Source organism: Crocuta crocuta, unplaced genomic scaffold (assembly GCF_008692635.1).
Source record: "Crocuta crocuta isolate KB4526 unplaced genomic scaffold, BGI_CrCroc_1.0 scaffold564, whole genome shotgun sequence".
NCBI lineage: Eukaryota > Metazoa > Chordata > Mammalia > Carnivora > Hyaenidae > Crocuta > Crocuta crocuta.
In genome coordinates, this window is record NW_027533010.1 from 1,862,064 (window position 1) to 1,878,824 (window position 16,761).

General features: G+C 37.8%; 1 protein-coding gene across 3 annotated transcripts in view; it reads right to left on the reverse strand.

Annotated features, from left to right (window-relative positions):
* The window catches only part of ANKRD44 (ankyrin repeat domain 44), a 295,932-nt gene that overhangs the window by 111,402 nt on the left and 167,769 nt on the right, over nucleotides 1-16,761 (reverse strand). For all 3 annotated transcript variants that reach the window (XM_077745799.1, XM_077745798.1, XM_077745797.1), the window contains 3 exons: nucleotides 15,955-16,167; nucleotides 7,538-7,616; nucleotides 332-446 (listed from right to left, as the gene is read on the reverse strand). In XM_077745799.1, coding sequence (XP_077601925.1) covers nucleotides 332-446; nucleotides 7,538-7,616; nucleotides 15,955-16,167 — 407 coding nt within the window. The remainder of the gene's footprint in view (nucleotides 1-331; nucleotides 447-7,537; nucleotides 7,617-15,954; nucleotides 16,168-16,761) is intronic.

A 16,761-nucleotide genomic window follows, 5' to 3' on the forward strand; every position in this document is an offset into this window, starting at 1 on the left:
ATTAAAACTAAGGAAGCACCCTGAATAAATTCTGAATTTGCCCAATTATGTTGTAGTTTCCCTGCTTATCTAACATTAAATATTGGAAAGAACAGAATATTAGAAAGTAGAGTTAGGAATAGAGTTCAAGTCTCCTTGGTTAAAATCACTGGAATAGGCCTCTTTCTGCTGTAGCTGAAAATAAAATGGACTCTTCCTTGCATCCATCATTTAAAGTCAGTTAATTTAGTTTAAATTTCATTTGTATTTAGCACAATGGTACAGAACCACCCCAACCTAGATAAGCAGAAACAAACTACTGCATGGCAGAATCCCTTCTGCTGTAACCTACTTGGCTGTGTCAGCTCCGCTGGTTATTAAGGTGTTAATCAAAAGCTCGTGACCATATCTTGCAGCCACGTGGAGAGGAGTGTTGCCATCCTTATCCACACAGTCAATTTCACCTCCTGAAAGAGATGTTTTAAAATGGAATAACATAAGGATTCAGGTTGATTCAGATACTACATTTTGTGCTAGTCACTCCTGTTGTCCAAATGTTGATTACTTTTCCCCTCTGTGTACATCTCTATTCTGAAGTACAAGAATGGGAATGTCTTTCCAGGGGACAGGTCACCATCTAAACTAGTAGTATTATTAAATCGACACAGAGAGAAGTTTGTTAGAAATGCTTTGAAAAGTCATTCCATATTGTCTTATTTAAATATCTAAAATCCAGGGGCACCTGGGTGGTTCAGTAGGTTGAGCATCTGACTTTGGCTCAGGTCATGATCTAACAGTTTATGGGTTTAAGCCATGCCTCGGGCTCTGTGCTGACAGCTTGGAGCCTGGAGCCTGCTTTAGATTTTGTGTCTCCCTCTTTCTCTGTCTCATCCTCACTCATGCTCTGTCTCACCCACTCTCAAAAATAAACAAAAAATTTTTTAAAGATTTAAAAACTTAACAACTGAATTCCTTCTCTGAAGGAAGAATGTAATCAAATTCCATAAAATGTAATTCTGAAGATACATTTAATTTTAATTTACCTGCTGGATTAAAAACTTTATATTAAAACTTTTATAAAAACTTTATATTAAAGGATATGAACCAAGAGAATAGGAAGTTCAGGAAAACATTTGATGTAGTTTGAGTATTTGGTTTAAATTATGATGAGTAAAATGAATAAATGCATAGACTACGAAATGAAAATGTCTATATTTACCACATGAATCAACAGTCCCTTTAATAATATAGTATTTTCATGTACTTTATTTTGTCTTCTTTTCCCCCAGCTTTCTGTTTTACTACATTTCTTTCTTTCTCTCCCTTTTCCCTAAATATATATGTACATATAGTCTGTCTATCTATTCATTTATTTGAGGAACCATTTTTAAAATAAGTTAGATATCATAACATTTCACCCCTGAGAACAAAGACATCCTCCTATGTAACTATAATTCTGTTAGTATACTTAAGAAATTTAATGTTGTTATCATAATTTTATTAACATAAAAGCATATTCCAACTTCTCCAATTATCCATCAAATGAGCATTATAGCTGTTACTTTTTTAAAATCCAGGATCCAATAAAAGATTCTGCTACCATTTGATTGTCATGTCCCGTTAGTTTCTTTTAATCTAAAACAACCCTCCTGCCATTCATTCATTCATTCATTCATTCATTTATTCATCTCCTATGTCATTTATATCTTTGGAGAATGTCCTGCATTCTAGAGCTGTCTGATTATTTCCTTGATTAGATTCAGGCGGAACATTTTGTCAAGAACACCCCAGAGTTGATGTGCACTTCCCACTGCATCTCCACAGTGCACATAGGTCAGGTTATTTCACTAGATGATGCAAATTTTGATGATGCAATGTGTAAAGTTTCAGTATGGAAAGATGAAAAAGTTCTAGAAATGGACGGTGGTGTTGGTTACACAAAATGCGAATGTAGTTAGTACCACTGAACTGTACACTTAAAAAGAGTTAAAATGGTAAATTTTTATGTTATATATATTTTACCACAATAAAACAAAAAAAAGGAGCTTGATTACTTGGTTAAGGTGATGCCCACCAGTACTCTCCATTGCAAAATGTCTTTTCCCCTTTGTACTTAACAATTTGTGGGGGGTACTTCGAGACCGTGCAAATATCTTATATCCCAACAAAGTTTCCTGCAAGGATTTTAACATAAACAGGGAGTACTTTATTCAAAAGTTACCTAAATTCTTTATTCTGTATGCTATCAACTTGCTACATAGTTAGGTTCATTGGATTCTGTCTGTTTCCAAAACTTTTACCAGCTTTTGATTTAATTTTACCAATATGTAAAACATTCAAAAGTCAAAATTATATTTTTTAAAAGCTTCACTCTGATTTCCATCCCTTCCCCTTCATTCTCAACCACATCCTGCAGTAATCATTTCCATTAGTTTTGGTTCATGCTTTCTTTGTTTCTCTTTGCAAAAATAAACACACCTTGGTTTTTTTTTTTTTTTAACTTAACAATGTATCCTGAAAATCTCCTAAATATACTTTTACAAATCACTTCTTTCAGGTATTCCTCATTTTAGTACAGCTTTATTATTTTCCATTGCATGGATATACGAGTTATCTGGTAGGGTGAGCATTTAGGTAGTAAATGTCATTTTGCTATTATCAGGAAAGCTGCAGTGAATAACTTCATGCATATGTTTTTTTTCTTATTTGTGGGGTGAATCTTCAGGGTAAATTCCTAGAAAGGGGATTTCTCAGTCAAAGAAAGAAGTATGTAGTTTTGTTCAATTTTGCCACATTTTTTTCTTTAGATGCTGTGCCATTTTCCCATTCACGTGAGCTATGTATGAGAATGTCTTTTCCCCCATAGCTTAATCAAGTCTTTGAATACCTGATATGTGATGGGTGAGAAGTACTATCTCAGTCTAGTCTCCATTTGCATTTCTTGTATTAAGGAATTCGAGCATCTTTGCCTATATTGAAGGACTATTTGTTTATCTTTTTCCATGAACTATTTATTCATGGCTTTTGACTATTTTTTCTCTCTCTCTCTCTTTCTTTGTGTGTGTGTGTGTGAGCGCGCACGTGTGTGTAGCTTTTTATTCCTTGATTTTCGAGGATTCTCAAAATATGTAGGAGATTCACCATTTATCAGTAATATACATTACAAATATTTTCCCTCTATATTTTCATTTTTCTTCATTTTTTTACTCTGAAAAAAGCCCTTATTTTTTGGAATTCATGTATTTTCTATTATAGTATTTAGATTTTGCAACGAAGTTAGATAGGCTTTCCCCACATCCTGACAATAAAGAAAGTGACACATGTGAAACTATTTGCAATACTGTCTCCACAGATACATCAGAGCAATCCAGGGCCCATGTATCTAAGAGCTTCCAGCAGTAGTTGGCCTGAAAGGTCCATCCCTAGAGCTGATCCAGGAGATGCAAGAGGCAGATCCCCAGACTTCAGAGAAACCTTTTTCCTGGACAAATACTGCATCACTTCATGTCCTTCCCAGTCAAGAGGCACCAAACCTTTCTTAAGAAGTGTTAGGTTAGAGCCTCCGTGTTTATCAGCCCGAAATATGCCCAATATTGGGTAGGGAAAGAAAAGAGTGAAAAATACTGGAAAACGTAAAGGGCTGAGTTGATAAATTTCTTACTGTTGTTACTACCATTTCATAAATCAATGTAAAATTATAAAATTATATTTAATTACCTTCCACATATGCATTTGTTGTCATTTAAAATAGATTTCAGAAAAACATCATAACTAGTAGAAAAATAAAAGACAGATTGTATTTGTTATTCAGAAATATGTTTGATATTAAAGTAGGACCTCTAGATGAATCAATTTCTATTTTATAGTTATTTCCCAAACCTCTCCATTTTCACTTAAAAATCTTTAAGATTTGCCTGAAATGTAAATTAAATATCTTTACAATATATTTGAAGGTTGCAAGTGAAATGCTAGTAATTGATTACTGATAATTAGTGAGGAAAATAAACATTCGTGAGTTTAGAAGTACAGCAAGCATGTCAGAAGGGATAATTTATGCAGCATTATCTAAATATTCCTCTGAAGTTAGTTTTTCCTGCATAAATAAGGTCATCTTATTAAACTGCCTCAGAAGTATTGTGAGCCAAAAGGTCAAAAATCTCACAATGAATCATCTTAACCTATCACTTGACTCTTCCTTTTCAAACTCTACTTTTAAAGCTTCCATGAAGCAGACATCATTTTTGAAACCTTGTGACCTGCCACACAGCATTTGAGTCAGCCACCTAGTGCCAATGGCTGGATCACATACATGCCTCTTGATGTCACACAGTGTCACACGGTGGTTGGGACAACATAGCTTCAGACAACAAACAATGTGATTGAACAGTAGAGGTAGTCCACTACCACCGATAAAAATAAAAGAGGTGTGTGTGTGTGTGTGTGTGTGTGTGTGTGTGTGTGTGTGTTTGGGTTTTCTGTTTGTTTCTCTTTTAGTTCTTATTTAACAACTGTCGTATTGACTCTGAATGATCCCGGAAAAACAAAGTTATGAAGAACTAACAACTCTTGACTAGAGAACAGTCAGGGAAGTAGAGAAAGGCCATACAAAGTCCAAACACCAGGGTGATGTAACAAAACAAATAAATAAACACAAAGAATGTTCCTCAGAAGCATGCTCAGTTGTTGTAAGGGAGCCAACTGGTGTCCCCACGTGGGACCAGCATTCCAAATCCTGTTGTGCAGTGACCCATTCTGGGGGACAGATACCAGATCCGGGGGTGTGAGCCTCTGGATTTTTCCCAGAAGGAAGCTAGAAAAACAGGAGGAAAGAAAAGAGCTTCCTATTCTTCTCCCTGAGGGCATTTTTGAAAATGTCAAATGGAAGAACTCACAGCTCTCAGATGTGTAATGAATGCAAAGAATTGTCAGCTGACAGAAGAGAATGCCAAATCATCCTTCCACAGGGACAACTCTACTCCAGATATGTGACTCTTAAAGTAAATAAAATTCAAGGTAAAAAAAATTTTTAAATATGCCACTGTGCATCCAGAAAATGCATTTGTAAGTGTAGTGCTTGAGAGTTCAGTCTCTGATGTTATACTGGCTGTGTTCCAATCGCTGTCCTCAACAAACCTGCCATGTATCCTGACAGAAGTGACAACCTCCATGCCTCAGTTTCCCCCCTTTGAAATGGGGATGACGACAACAACTCTTCCTCATGGGGTGGTTGAAAGGATTTATGTGGAGTGCTTACCCAAGCACCTGGCAGTGTGAACACTCACTGAACATGAGCTGTATCATTATATATAGTGGGCGATGTATTACTGCCACTTTATCCTTATCATTTCAGGCCCCTGGACTCCACCCAACCCACAAGCAAGATGCCAGGCCAGCAAGAATGAGGCTCTGAAACAGGCTCCTTGATCACAGAGAACGAGAGATGGGTTCTCTTTCAGGTCTCATCCCAACTCAAAAAATTAGCAACTGTGCCCAGACAGGAAATGGAAGTCTTTCAAGTCCACAGGAACGGCTTCTGGAGAGGTCAAAGCAGCCAGCAACACCCCCAGACAGCCGTCAGCACACCAACATTCCAGGGGGAGATGTGTCACGGCCTGATTCAAAGGAGATGGCCAGTGCTGTCTGGCCACAGGGGAGGAGCTGTGTGAAGGCCATACTCACAAAGGGAAAACTTGCTCTCTCTCTGACCTGACCACTGGTGCCTGAATATGCTTTAAGAAGCAAAGCTTTTTATACCAAAGAAGGCCTATTGATTATATTCAGACTCAATTTTATTTTAACTTATTTATTTAGTTTGAGAGGTGGGGTCAGAGAGAGAGAGAGGGAGAGAGAGAATCCTAAACAGGCTCCACGCTGTCAGCACAGAGCTCGACGTGGGGCTCGATCTCATGAACTGCAAGATCATGACCTGAGTCAAAATCAAGAGTTGGACACTTAACCGATTGAGCCACTCAGGCACCGCAAATTCACACTAAATTTTTTTTTATGTTTTTATTTATTTCTAGGAGAGAGAGAGAGAGACAGCGTGAGCAGGGGAGGGCCAGAGAGAGAGGGAGTCACAGACTGAAACAGGCTCCAGGCTCTGAGCTGGCAGTCAGCACAGAGCCCGATGCGGGGCTCGAACCCACGAACCGCGAGATCATGACCTAAGTGAAAGTCGGACGCGTAACCGACTAAGCCACCCAGGTGCCCCTCACACTAAATTTTTTAAAATGGATCCAAAAGTCTCCCTAGTTTTATTTATTTTTAAGGCAGGGGACACTGTTTCTGGGGAAAAAAAAAAGTTGAGAAATATGTGAGATGAGGAAAGTGTGAGGAAAATTTCTAGGGTCATTCCCCACCTCCCCTTGTTTACTTAAGGCAAAACAAAACAACTAATGTGGCCCTTTCAATAAAGTGGATTCAAAGACATACCACATATTTCAAATTAGAATTAATGATTGTTATGCAGCTAATTTTCATTTTATCTTCCTTTGCTCACTGGAAACTTGTCAGGGTTTATTTTTCCCTATAGTTACATTGAAATGCTTATAAATTTCCTTCACTTTGCTGCAGATATTTTGCTTCCTAAGCTTAATTTCCCTGGCTGATCTGCCATCCAAATGTCAAGTAACTTTTTGGTTTTATGACTTGAGTACCTAAGATATAACATAGTACCACTAACAATTCGTCCAAAATTCTTAAAGATGAGAAAAAGACAGGTCTAAGAAACTGACTAATGCCAGAACTTTAAAAAGTACAAATGTGGGTCAACTAAAAATAGTTTAGGAACTGCCAAATTTACCTGGAATGTCAGCATGAATTTTAGACTAAACCTGTTTCTTTTTTTATTGTCTCTAAGATTTGCTAAGAAAGCAGTAGTTCTGTGGTCAAGGTCAATCTACTCACAGATGCTGGCCACAACCCATACTAGTATTATAAACCATAATGTGAAGTGACACTCCCTAGTACTTTGGCTACAGAGACAACCCAGTGGTTCAAGTATACTTTTCCAAGTGAGCCTGGAAAATTACTAGATTATGTGACTTTCCAAGGTTTCTATCAAGCCCATGACTTTATCATCCTTTATATCATGCACTTAACTGTTTTTCCTCTGAGTCATCTCATTTTTCCTACCTTTGTCCAAGTAGCTTAAAGAGTTTTAACTTAGGAAACTATGGTGAATTCTAAAACTTAAAAATAATTCAGATTTGCTGCTAGAAAATGTATGATAGTTATTTTTATTAGATTCAGAGTGAAGAATGCAGGACCTTAAGCCCATATAAGGACATCATTTACAGTTTTGAAACTCATATGTTCTTTGACTGACTGGGAATTAACTGAGAAATGGAGGCTTTATGTTCTTGCCCCTAAGCTGGATGGTGATGATATGTCTGGTAAAGAACTTTTAGCAAAGTGCATCAAAGGATGGTGTAAATCTAAGCTAAATAAAACAGACCATTATCTAAAACAGAGCATCATCTTTCATATTCAGATAACTGACAGCCACGCTCAGATCAGGACACCGTTCAAATAACGACACTGCGGAAGAATCTCTTACCATTCTGAATAAGGGTTTGTGACCGTGTGAACCTTCCATGAACAGCTGTCATGTGCAGTGGACTTTTGCCATCTTTACTCTAAAAAATGAAGGGAGAGAAACAATGGATCAGTGACATCAATCTGAAATATCCCTATGAAACAGGAATGCCCTAAAAATACCAATTTAAATTTTTAAAAAGTGTGATAAAAAAATTCTAAGAAGCAAAAGATAATTTTGAAAGCAAAAGGTAAAATATATATGAAGTCTCAAGTAACTGCATAACATCACATCATATCTATTTTTTAAAAGTTTTTATTTATTTATTTTTGAGAGAGAGAGTGGGCACACATTCACACGCGTGCTCACATGCATCCTCCCCCCACACACACACAAGTGGGGGAGGGGCAGAGAGAGATGGGGACACAGAATCTGAAGCAGGCTCTGCATGCACAGCCCAATGTGGGGCTTGAACTCACAAATCGTGAGATAATGACCTGAGCCAAAGGCAGACATTTAATGGACTGAGCCACCCAGCTGCCCCAAGAAGTGAAAACTATTTTAGATGGGGCAGCTGGGTGGCTTAGTCGGTTNGGTGTGCTCACACGCATCCCCCCCACCCCCCCCACACGTGGGGGAGGGGCAGAGAGAGATGGGGACACAGAATCTGAAGCAGGCTCTGCATGCACAGCCCAATGTGGGGCTTGAACTCACAAATCGTGAGATAATGACCTGAGCCAAAGGCAGACATTTAATGGACTGAGCCACCCAGCTGCCCCAAGAAGTGAAAACTATTATAGAGAGGAAATGTGAAATGTCTAGTTACACTGATCATTTTAAACTATCCTGTTTCAAACTGAAGCAATCATCCAAAATGTTTTTTCCTCTACTGATCTACTGATGAAGATGGTTTCCTTAAAGGTATTTTATTTCTTTTCCAACTTTTGTCAAAAGTACACGAGAAAAGACAAATGATGTATTAACTGGCTTGGCCCTGTTTGACCTAATGTTAACGACGCTGCTATAAATGACTGTAACTCTCAAAACAGATGTGGAATCCTCCACCATTTCCTATATTCTAATTCCATAGCGCAACGACATTTTTTATTGTTCCAAAACAGAAATGCATGCTTCATTTAACTCATTAGAAATCACAGGATTATGACATGCAATGGTTTAGCAAATTGCCATTTTAATGATCACCTGGAAAGGTGCTGAATTTATACATCTCTTCATTATTCAAGATATAAATGATGGAACTCTCTGACGCAGATTAAGCCAAAACATGAAAAATGTACAAAATCTATATAATGATCATCATTATGCCAAATACCAAAGTCCTACATATTTATTAAGAAATAGTCATTTACAGAATTTCATATGAAAATAATAATACCAAAAAGAAAATATTAATTATCCCCAATAAACAGAATGTATCCTTTAATTCAGGTATTGCTAACAAAAGAAAAGAGAGGAGAAAGAAATTCAGGTACCTTATTTTTCTAAGTCTCAGGAACATTTTCCAAAGTCTGAAGTTAAATATGAGATGTCAAAAATGCAAATTCACTTTTGAAATGAAACCCATATACCTGTGCTTTAAAATGCACTCTTGGCAGGACTGTAAATTGGCACAGCCACTGTGGAAAACAGTACGGAGGTTCCTCAAAAACTTAAAAACAGAAATACCATGTGATCTAGCAATTCCACTTACAGGGTATCTACCTAAAGAAAATTAAAACACTAATTCAAAAGATATATGCACCCCCTACTTTTACTACAGCATTATTTACAATAGCCAAGATATGGAAACAACCTAATTGTCCCTCAATAGGTGAACGGATCAGGAAGATGTGATACGTACACACACACACACACACACACACACACCAAATATTATGCAGCCATAAAAAGGCTTTAGACTGTGGGCTAGAAGAGCTTATAAAAACCACAAAGGTTTAACAGAAGAATTTTTATTATATCCTAAAAGCCCATTCCTTAGAAAGGAAGAAAAGAGTTACATACAATCTGTGCCAAGGAAAGAGTTAATCAGAGCAGTAAGAGCATCAATTGAAAATAATCTTTATAGTGAAAAGTCATCAGGCAGATGGAAGAAAAAAAGGATATTTTCTCCATCTTATATGATTATAACCTGAGTCAGAAAAGATTAAGAAAGGAAGATGGAAGTAAGCTTGAAGCTTTACTGAAATGATATATTTAGAGGCAAAGGATCAGCAACCAAGAGAATAAGGATACAATTCCAGAAATTGCAGAGTTGACATGAACTTGTCCCTAGGTGGTGCTATTTCTTTAAATTTTGCTCCAATATTTTCTCTTAAATTTAATTGAAAACACAACTAGGATTAGTTAAATATATATAAAGCCATAAATATTTCATTGTTTAGATAATCTCTTTACAAATACTTAGCTAAGAACTCTTTCTTGTCTAGAAAATAGCTTAAAGGTTTTACAGGGAATAACTACCAACTTGGTAGTTAACTACCTAAGTTGTAGCCAGAGAACCAAAGCAGAAATAACCGGTTTCTGTGTTGTGCAGGTGACAATGATGGTTCCATTTCAGGGACAGAAAACACCGCACCATTTTCTCCCATGGACTGGTTGTGCCTTTGGTAAAGGGACAAATAAATAGGATGACCAAATTTTGGTAAAATACAAAGGACAGCTAGATCAGATCTATCTTTGCCTGGATTCATCAACCACTGAGTCCAGTTCTTAGCTGATATCTTACCCTTTTTGGGATATGGTGGCAGGAGATGGGGATGGGAAGCATTGAGAGCATCATGGTAGCCATTTTGGAACAGTTGTATTTATATGGTATGGATGTAAAGGGAACTTGCAACTTCAAAAAGCCATTGGAAACTAATGGAAGTCCAAAGGATAATACTTTTTATTTAGTCTTTACAAGTTAGAACTCAGGATATTCAGGTTGAGACTAGGTATCCTACTGAGTTTCATTATCTGCCTGAGAAATCTGTCACACAGGGGGACTTGTTATTCCACTGTTTTAAGAACTTCAGAGAAGGATAAAACATTCTTTGCATTCTCAAAAGAGAGGATACGTTCAGTTCTTCCACTTATTCAAACCTCTGCCTTTATAAGATTTTTTTCTTAATTTCTAGTCTCTTTCCTATTTCTAGACTCATTTTCCCATTGTAGTTAGTGATTGGAAAATTCTGTTACTTTGAGAAATTTTTAAAATTAAGCAAGAAGCCCTTCTGTTCATGTAGGCATGGTTCAGCCATGTTCATGAAGAAAAACTAATAAAGATGAAGAATATTTTATAAACATTCTGCCTCCTCCAGGGCAGAATTCAACACCATTCACTAAATGGAGCATCTCAATTTCCTTGACCACCATTCTCCTCAGAAATCCATTCATTTCTTCCACTTTGGATGCCTTTTTCCCTCATCCTTCAACATCTCCCAAACCCTCCCTAAACTCACAGACATTGTTTTTACCCAGGAACTTGTGTCTTTGGCACATGCCTCCTGTAGTCACACAGCTCAATGGTCCTACTGGAGGGCTATAGAGCATTTATAAGATAACATTAAGGCCAGCCAGCAAGGGTTAGGGGGAATGTGTCAGATGCCCAGTAGGGCTTCCTAATTCAATGGAAGAGCAATCTAAAACACTAATCTGCAAAAAGCCATATGTATTCCAATTTTTTAATGGTTCTAAAAGCCACGGTTGGTTCTCATTCATTCCTCTCTTTTTTCCTCACATCCTCTCCAAAGTTCCAAGTGTCATGTCATGTCCCTATCACTGCTTTCTTTCTCTTGCCTGTGCCAGTTTTCACCTTCAACCTCTGCTGAACAACTCATTCTATAATTCAGACCTGGTACATAATAAAGAAGAGAGCTAGTTCACTTCAGTAGATGTGTGATGGGCTTCTGCTCCAGTGTCTGAGGGCTAAATAGACTAAAGACCTAGGGATGGAAAAGAATTCAGACCATAGGCAGGCTGAACGCTAGTGACCTGGAGGAAGGCAACCTGGCAATGGTAATTTGTGAATCTATCTAAGTAGTATTTGGAATAACTATGTATTGAGTGCTTTCTTTAACACTTTGAATGCTTCCAAAAAGAGCTTTGAGATGCTACAGGAATTACAATGTAATGTGTAATAGAGAAGAAAAATTATTTCATATCTTGTCATGCTCTTCCTATTTGCAAAATACAAGTGAACCTTCAGTGCATTATTGTATAAAGTATTGGGTCTTTATTATTTTATCATAATTAAACCAACACTACAAAGAGACATGGCCGTGGTCAATCTAAGCAAAATGAGGGGTTGTAAAAAAAAAATGTGTACAGGACACATGTTCTCCCTCCCCTCTCCATCATCTTGTGATTGCTCATGAAGATATCACTCTTAGTACTTTGTAAGGATAGAGGAAAACAAAGTGAACACGTGCATGGGTTTTGGCCACATTTCAATATGCTATTTCTGTCAAACTTTGGAAAATCTAAACAAATACAAATTGTCTTGCAATCTACAAACACTTTCAAAATCCAAGGAGCATTGTGGGTACACAGAGATAACAACTTCAATTAGAAAACTATCTCCAGAGTCAGACAAAATGGCTCTACGGAAATGGTAGACAGTCTATGGCTCCAGAGTGCATCCGGAATCATGAAGGAGGATTCAAGAGAAGGAAATCGGATATAAACAGAGTAGACTGAAAGAGGCTGAAGCAGAAGGCTAGATTTAAACAAAAGTCCCATTTACACAGATCAGATATTACATAAACCTAAGTCTCAGATTTAAAAAAAAAAAATGAAAGGTATGTTTTTTTCAATACTCATGTTGAGTATTGAATGATTAGCAGTGAATGTGAAAAATTAATTATTTAAATTATGTGGCCATGCTTTCTAGGTCCATTTATGGGGGAGAAGGCTGCCATAAACTGACACATCGCAGTTAACTGGGGGGAAGTAGGGAGGTGTGCCAGAAAGTGGCCTTCTAGCCTTGCTCTCAGGCAAGAGGGAATGGAGAACATCAGATAACTCCTTGAGTTAATTAATTAAAAGTTGATGAAAAGAGCTACTTTGTTTAACTTCAATAATTTTCCTTTATTTGGAGAATTCAAGGATTTCCCTTCAGATACCAGTATGGTAATACAAGTGTCACAAGTTTTGGGAACAACAAGTTTGGCTGCCTGTTAACCTCCTGCCTTCTCACTTCCATCCTCTGTGACTTCTATGCCATATGATGACTCTTTCCACCTTGGGTTACAGGTCCTAGGTCTCTGATGCCCCATAGTCTCTTACCCCCGACTTGGGACCCTGGATCCACTCCACTGAACACTCTCTTCTGTTTTACTTCTTCATTTCTGCCTGTTTTCCACCTTCAGGAAGACATTATACTCCCCTCCACTTCCTTTCTATCTTCTCTAACCTTTCTTTTTTTATCCCTTTCTCTGGCTCTTTCTCCTCTTCCTGATCCTAAGACTAAAGAGTTACTGGCATCCTCCATCCTTTCCTCATGCTCTGAGGTACTCTCTCCTTGCATGACCTCATCCTTTTCTTCTAGCCTCTACTATCGATCATCTCTGTGTGACTGAGGCAGCCTAATTGTTTTCTTCCATTCTCTACTGCTTTCCCATGATGGAGGATCACATTTTCCATTGTTGGTTTTCTCAGACTGTCTGTACCAAAGGCTCAAAATCACCTTCTCAAAAAATAACTTGTCAGTTTTACCTTCTAAGTCTACTCTTTCTCCTGACATCCCCCTTAATGATGGTAATTGTTTATCGAGTGCTTGCCATGTGAGGGATACCGTTCTAAGTAATTTATGTGAAATAACTTGTTTCATCCTCACAGCAGTTCCATGAAGAAGACATTATTGTTTCCCTAACTTTACAGATATACAGATACACGGAGAGGTTGTTTATGATTACATAATTACTGAAAGCCAAGGCTAGGATTGGAATGTAGGCAGTCTAGACTCAGAACTGAACACTTAACCACTATGCTGTATTATCTCTTAACCAGATCTCACTTCTTACACTTGTCTTCAATTCCTCTATCTCCTATCCATCCAAATTTCATTGATTTTCTTTCTGCAAAGCCTCTCTCTTCTGTTGGTTGTGCCAACTCCCCTGGACTCATTACCTCTTATCTAGACCAGTTTTATTGACTTTTAGTTATTCTCTAATTGTTCTCTCTCTAGGTCCACTATACTTGAATTTTCTTTTTATAAAAATAAAAATAGTTTTTTCTCACCTGGTTATAAAAATAACAAATGCCCATGTATCACAATCAGAAGATTAAAACAAGTATATAAAAAATAAACTAAAAATCCAAATCATAATTTTGCCTCTCTGCAATGATATTATATTGGTACATATTCCAAATATTTTTCTCTTTTTATTCATATACACAGACACATACAGTTTTAAATTAAAAAATTAGATATTGTCTTACTACATATTAATTTTTTCACTGATAACACTAGGTATTAAGTCTTGTTCATATTTGCCAATCTTTTTTTTTCTTTTTCTTTTTTTTTTTTATGTTTTATTTATTTCTAGGAGAGAGACAGCGTGNCTTTTTTTTTCTATTTGCCAATCTTAAAGGCAAATATACCTATGTATTAGTTTGCACTTTTCTAATTACTAATGATACTGAATATTTTTCATAGGTTTAGTGGGTATTATATTATCTCTCTTGCGATCTGTCTTTGCCCAGAATTTAAACAAGGTTATCAGACTTTTTCTTATTGATGTTTATGAGCTCTTTATATATTAAATGTATTAACTTTTTGCTTATCATGTGTATTCCAGAAAAATTTTTCTGAGTTGTTCCTCTTTCAATTTAGTTTCTGGTTTTTTTCTTTGGGGTGGGGGTTCTTTTGTTTTGTCTTGCCATATAAACATTTAAAAATTTTATGTACAATTTTTTCTCTTATGTTCTGTGGCAAGATTACTATTTCTAATGGTCAGTTTGGATCACATAATCTCTATAATGAGTATTGATCTCAACAGCTTATAGAAATCCAAACTCCTGAGCTAGTTGATAAGCCCTCTACTTGGTCAGGTCACTTGTTAGCTTGTTCCTGGGTACTTTCTTTCACACAATTCATTCAAGCACAATAAATGACTATTCTGAAAATTTGTCTTATATTTCCTCACTATTAAAAATCATAAGAAAACAACATAAAAAGATTTTAATAGTGAATGGGAAAGGTCATTAAAATAGATTGATCCAGGGGCACCTGGCCAGCTCAGTTGGTAGAGCATATGGCTCTTGATCTTGGGGTTGTGAGTTTGGGCTCCAAGTTGGGTAGAGGGATCACTTAAGTAAATGAATAAATCTTAAAAAATAAAACAGATTGATCCACTATTCTTAAAATCAAATCTCAGGAATGGTAGATTTTCAAAAGCAGAAGCAGAATACCCTGGGACCTTGCTTTAGGATTCCTATGTGCTTGGGCTAAGGGAAGTTGAGGATGAGTCCAGGTGAGTGACCTCATCTCAATGCATTCAAATGATGTAACCTGGATGGTAAGGGCTGCACGCATAAGCTCCTCTTGGCTATCTGTTACAGTGAGCTAACTACTAACCTAGAGTCTACCCAGAATTTTTCCTATCCAGAACTCCCAAGCCCTTTCATGTGATTCTCTTTACCTGGAATGCCCTCTCTCAGATTCTCTCTATCCCTTCTCATCTCAACTGATATCAATCTTCTGAGTCTCAGCTCAGAAGCAAGCTCCAATTTTGATTCTCAAGAAAGAAGTAGGTGTTGGCTTGCTTCTTATAGTTTGCAGTACTCTATTATTGTCTCATTTCACTCAGCACATTCTCTCCTGCTTCACGAACATCCGAGCACACTATCTCCTTACCGTACTGGAAATTCCTTGAAGGCAGAGCTCATATCTCATCTTGGAGTACTCCTTCTGAACTAAACAGAGGGCACTAGATAATCCTCAGTAAGTTTGCCGAATAAAGACTACTAGAGCCAGGTCAGTGTTACAATACTAAAGCCACTATCTAGGGTTTGCTATTGGACGATGCCTGAGAAACTTTTTGGTGGGCTATGCCAGGTTAGGACAGAGCTGCGATCACTGCCTTAGGCTTTCCTTTTGATTCTCAAGCAGTTCTGCCATATTAGCTCAACATTCACCTCAGTGTTAGAAACTAAGCCAAGTCAATATCCTGGTATTTGCTCCAGACCAGTATTTGCTCTAGATCATTCACTAAGCTACCAAAAGCACGTGGCTAGACCCTCAGTGCCTTCGAGCTGTCCGACCACTTCTGTGGTAACGACATGGCTAAGCTTCTGGAGCACGCCAACACAGGACAAGGCTGTGGGAGGCAAGGTACTCAGAGTTCTGATTTACTAAAACCGGGCATAATTTACAACAGTTGATTTTGCTTAAGCAGAGGCTCATTTAGTCCAGAAAGAGACTGAGAATGTCATACCTGGATGTTAACATCTGCCCCGTTGTTTACTAACAGTTCAAGACACAAAGCACCGTGTGTGGAGGCAGCAGCGAAATGCAAAGGGGTGAACCCGCTGTTGTTGGGCTGGTTCACGTTAGCACCGTAGTCAGTCAGCTCATTAACTACAGTATCCTGCCCGTTGTAGCAGGCCAGGTGAAGGGCTGTGTTTCCATAGATGTTGATTTCATCGATCTGCAAATGAGTCCAAGACAGGGTGGGTAAAATCACCAGAGCCACTTTATTGCATTTTACACAAAAAAGCCTAATGGCTGCACCAAGGAAAGTAAACATCCATCTGTCAACATAATGATTCAGAGCTTTCTCTCGCCCTGGTGTGGTCGTCCTGGGAATGCCTGTCATCCCAAGGGAAAGACAGCAAAAAGTGAATGTGACAAAAAGTGAACTGGGAGGAGTTGGAGGTTTCAACTCATAGGGAGAGAGTTTTTGGCTAGGGAAGGGATAAAGAATGAAAGGCAAAGCTGCCTCAAATTGCCAGAGGAGAACTGAATCAGGAAAGATGGTTTTCCTTTCCTCTAGGGACAGGGCTGTTCCAAAGCCCCACATTGCCCCTGTTCTGCTAGTTGAGGGAGACTGGGATGAAGCTGACTTCTCCGGCTCAGCATTGGACATTTCTGCTGTTTGTCCCTGTCATTGACTCATTTATTTCTGCATGTACACCTAACTTAGGAGGCTGAATTCTGAAGGTGGGATGAAGAACCCTAGCCTACTTAAAAAACAACAGGCTAATATGTATTACATGCAATATATATGTTTAAATATTTCTCT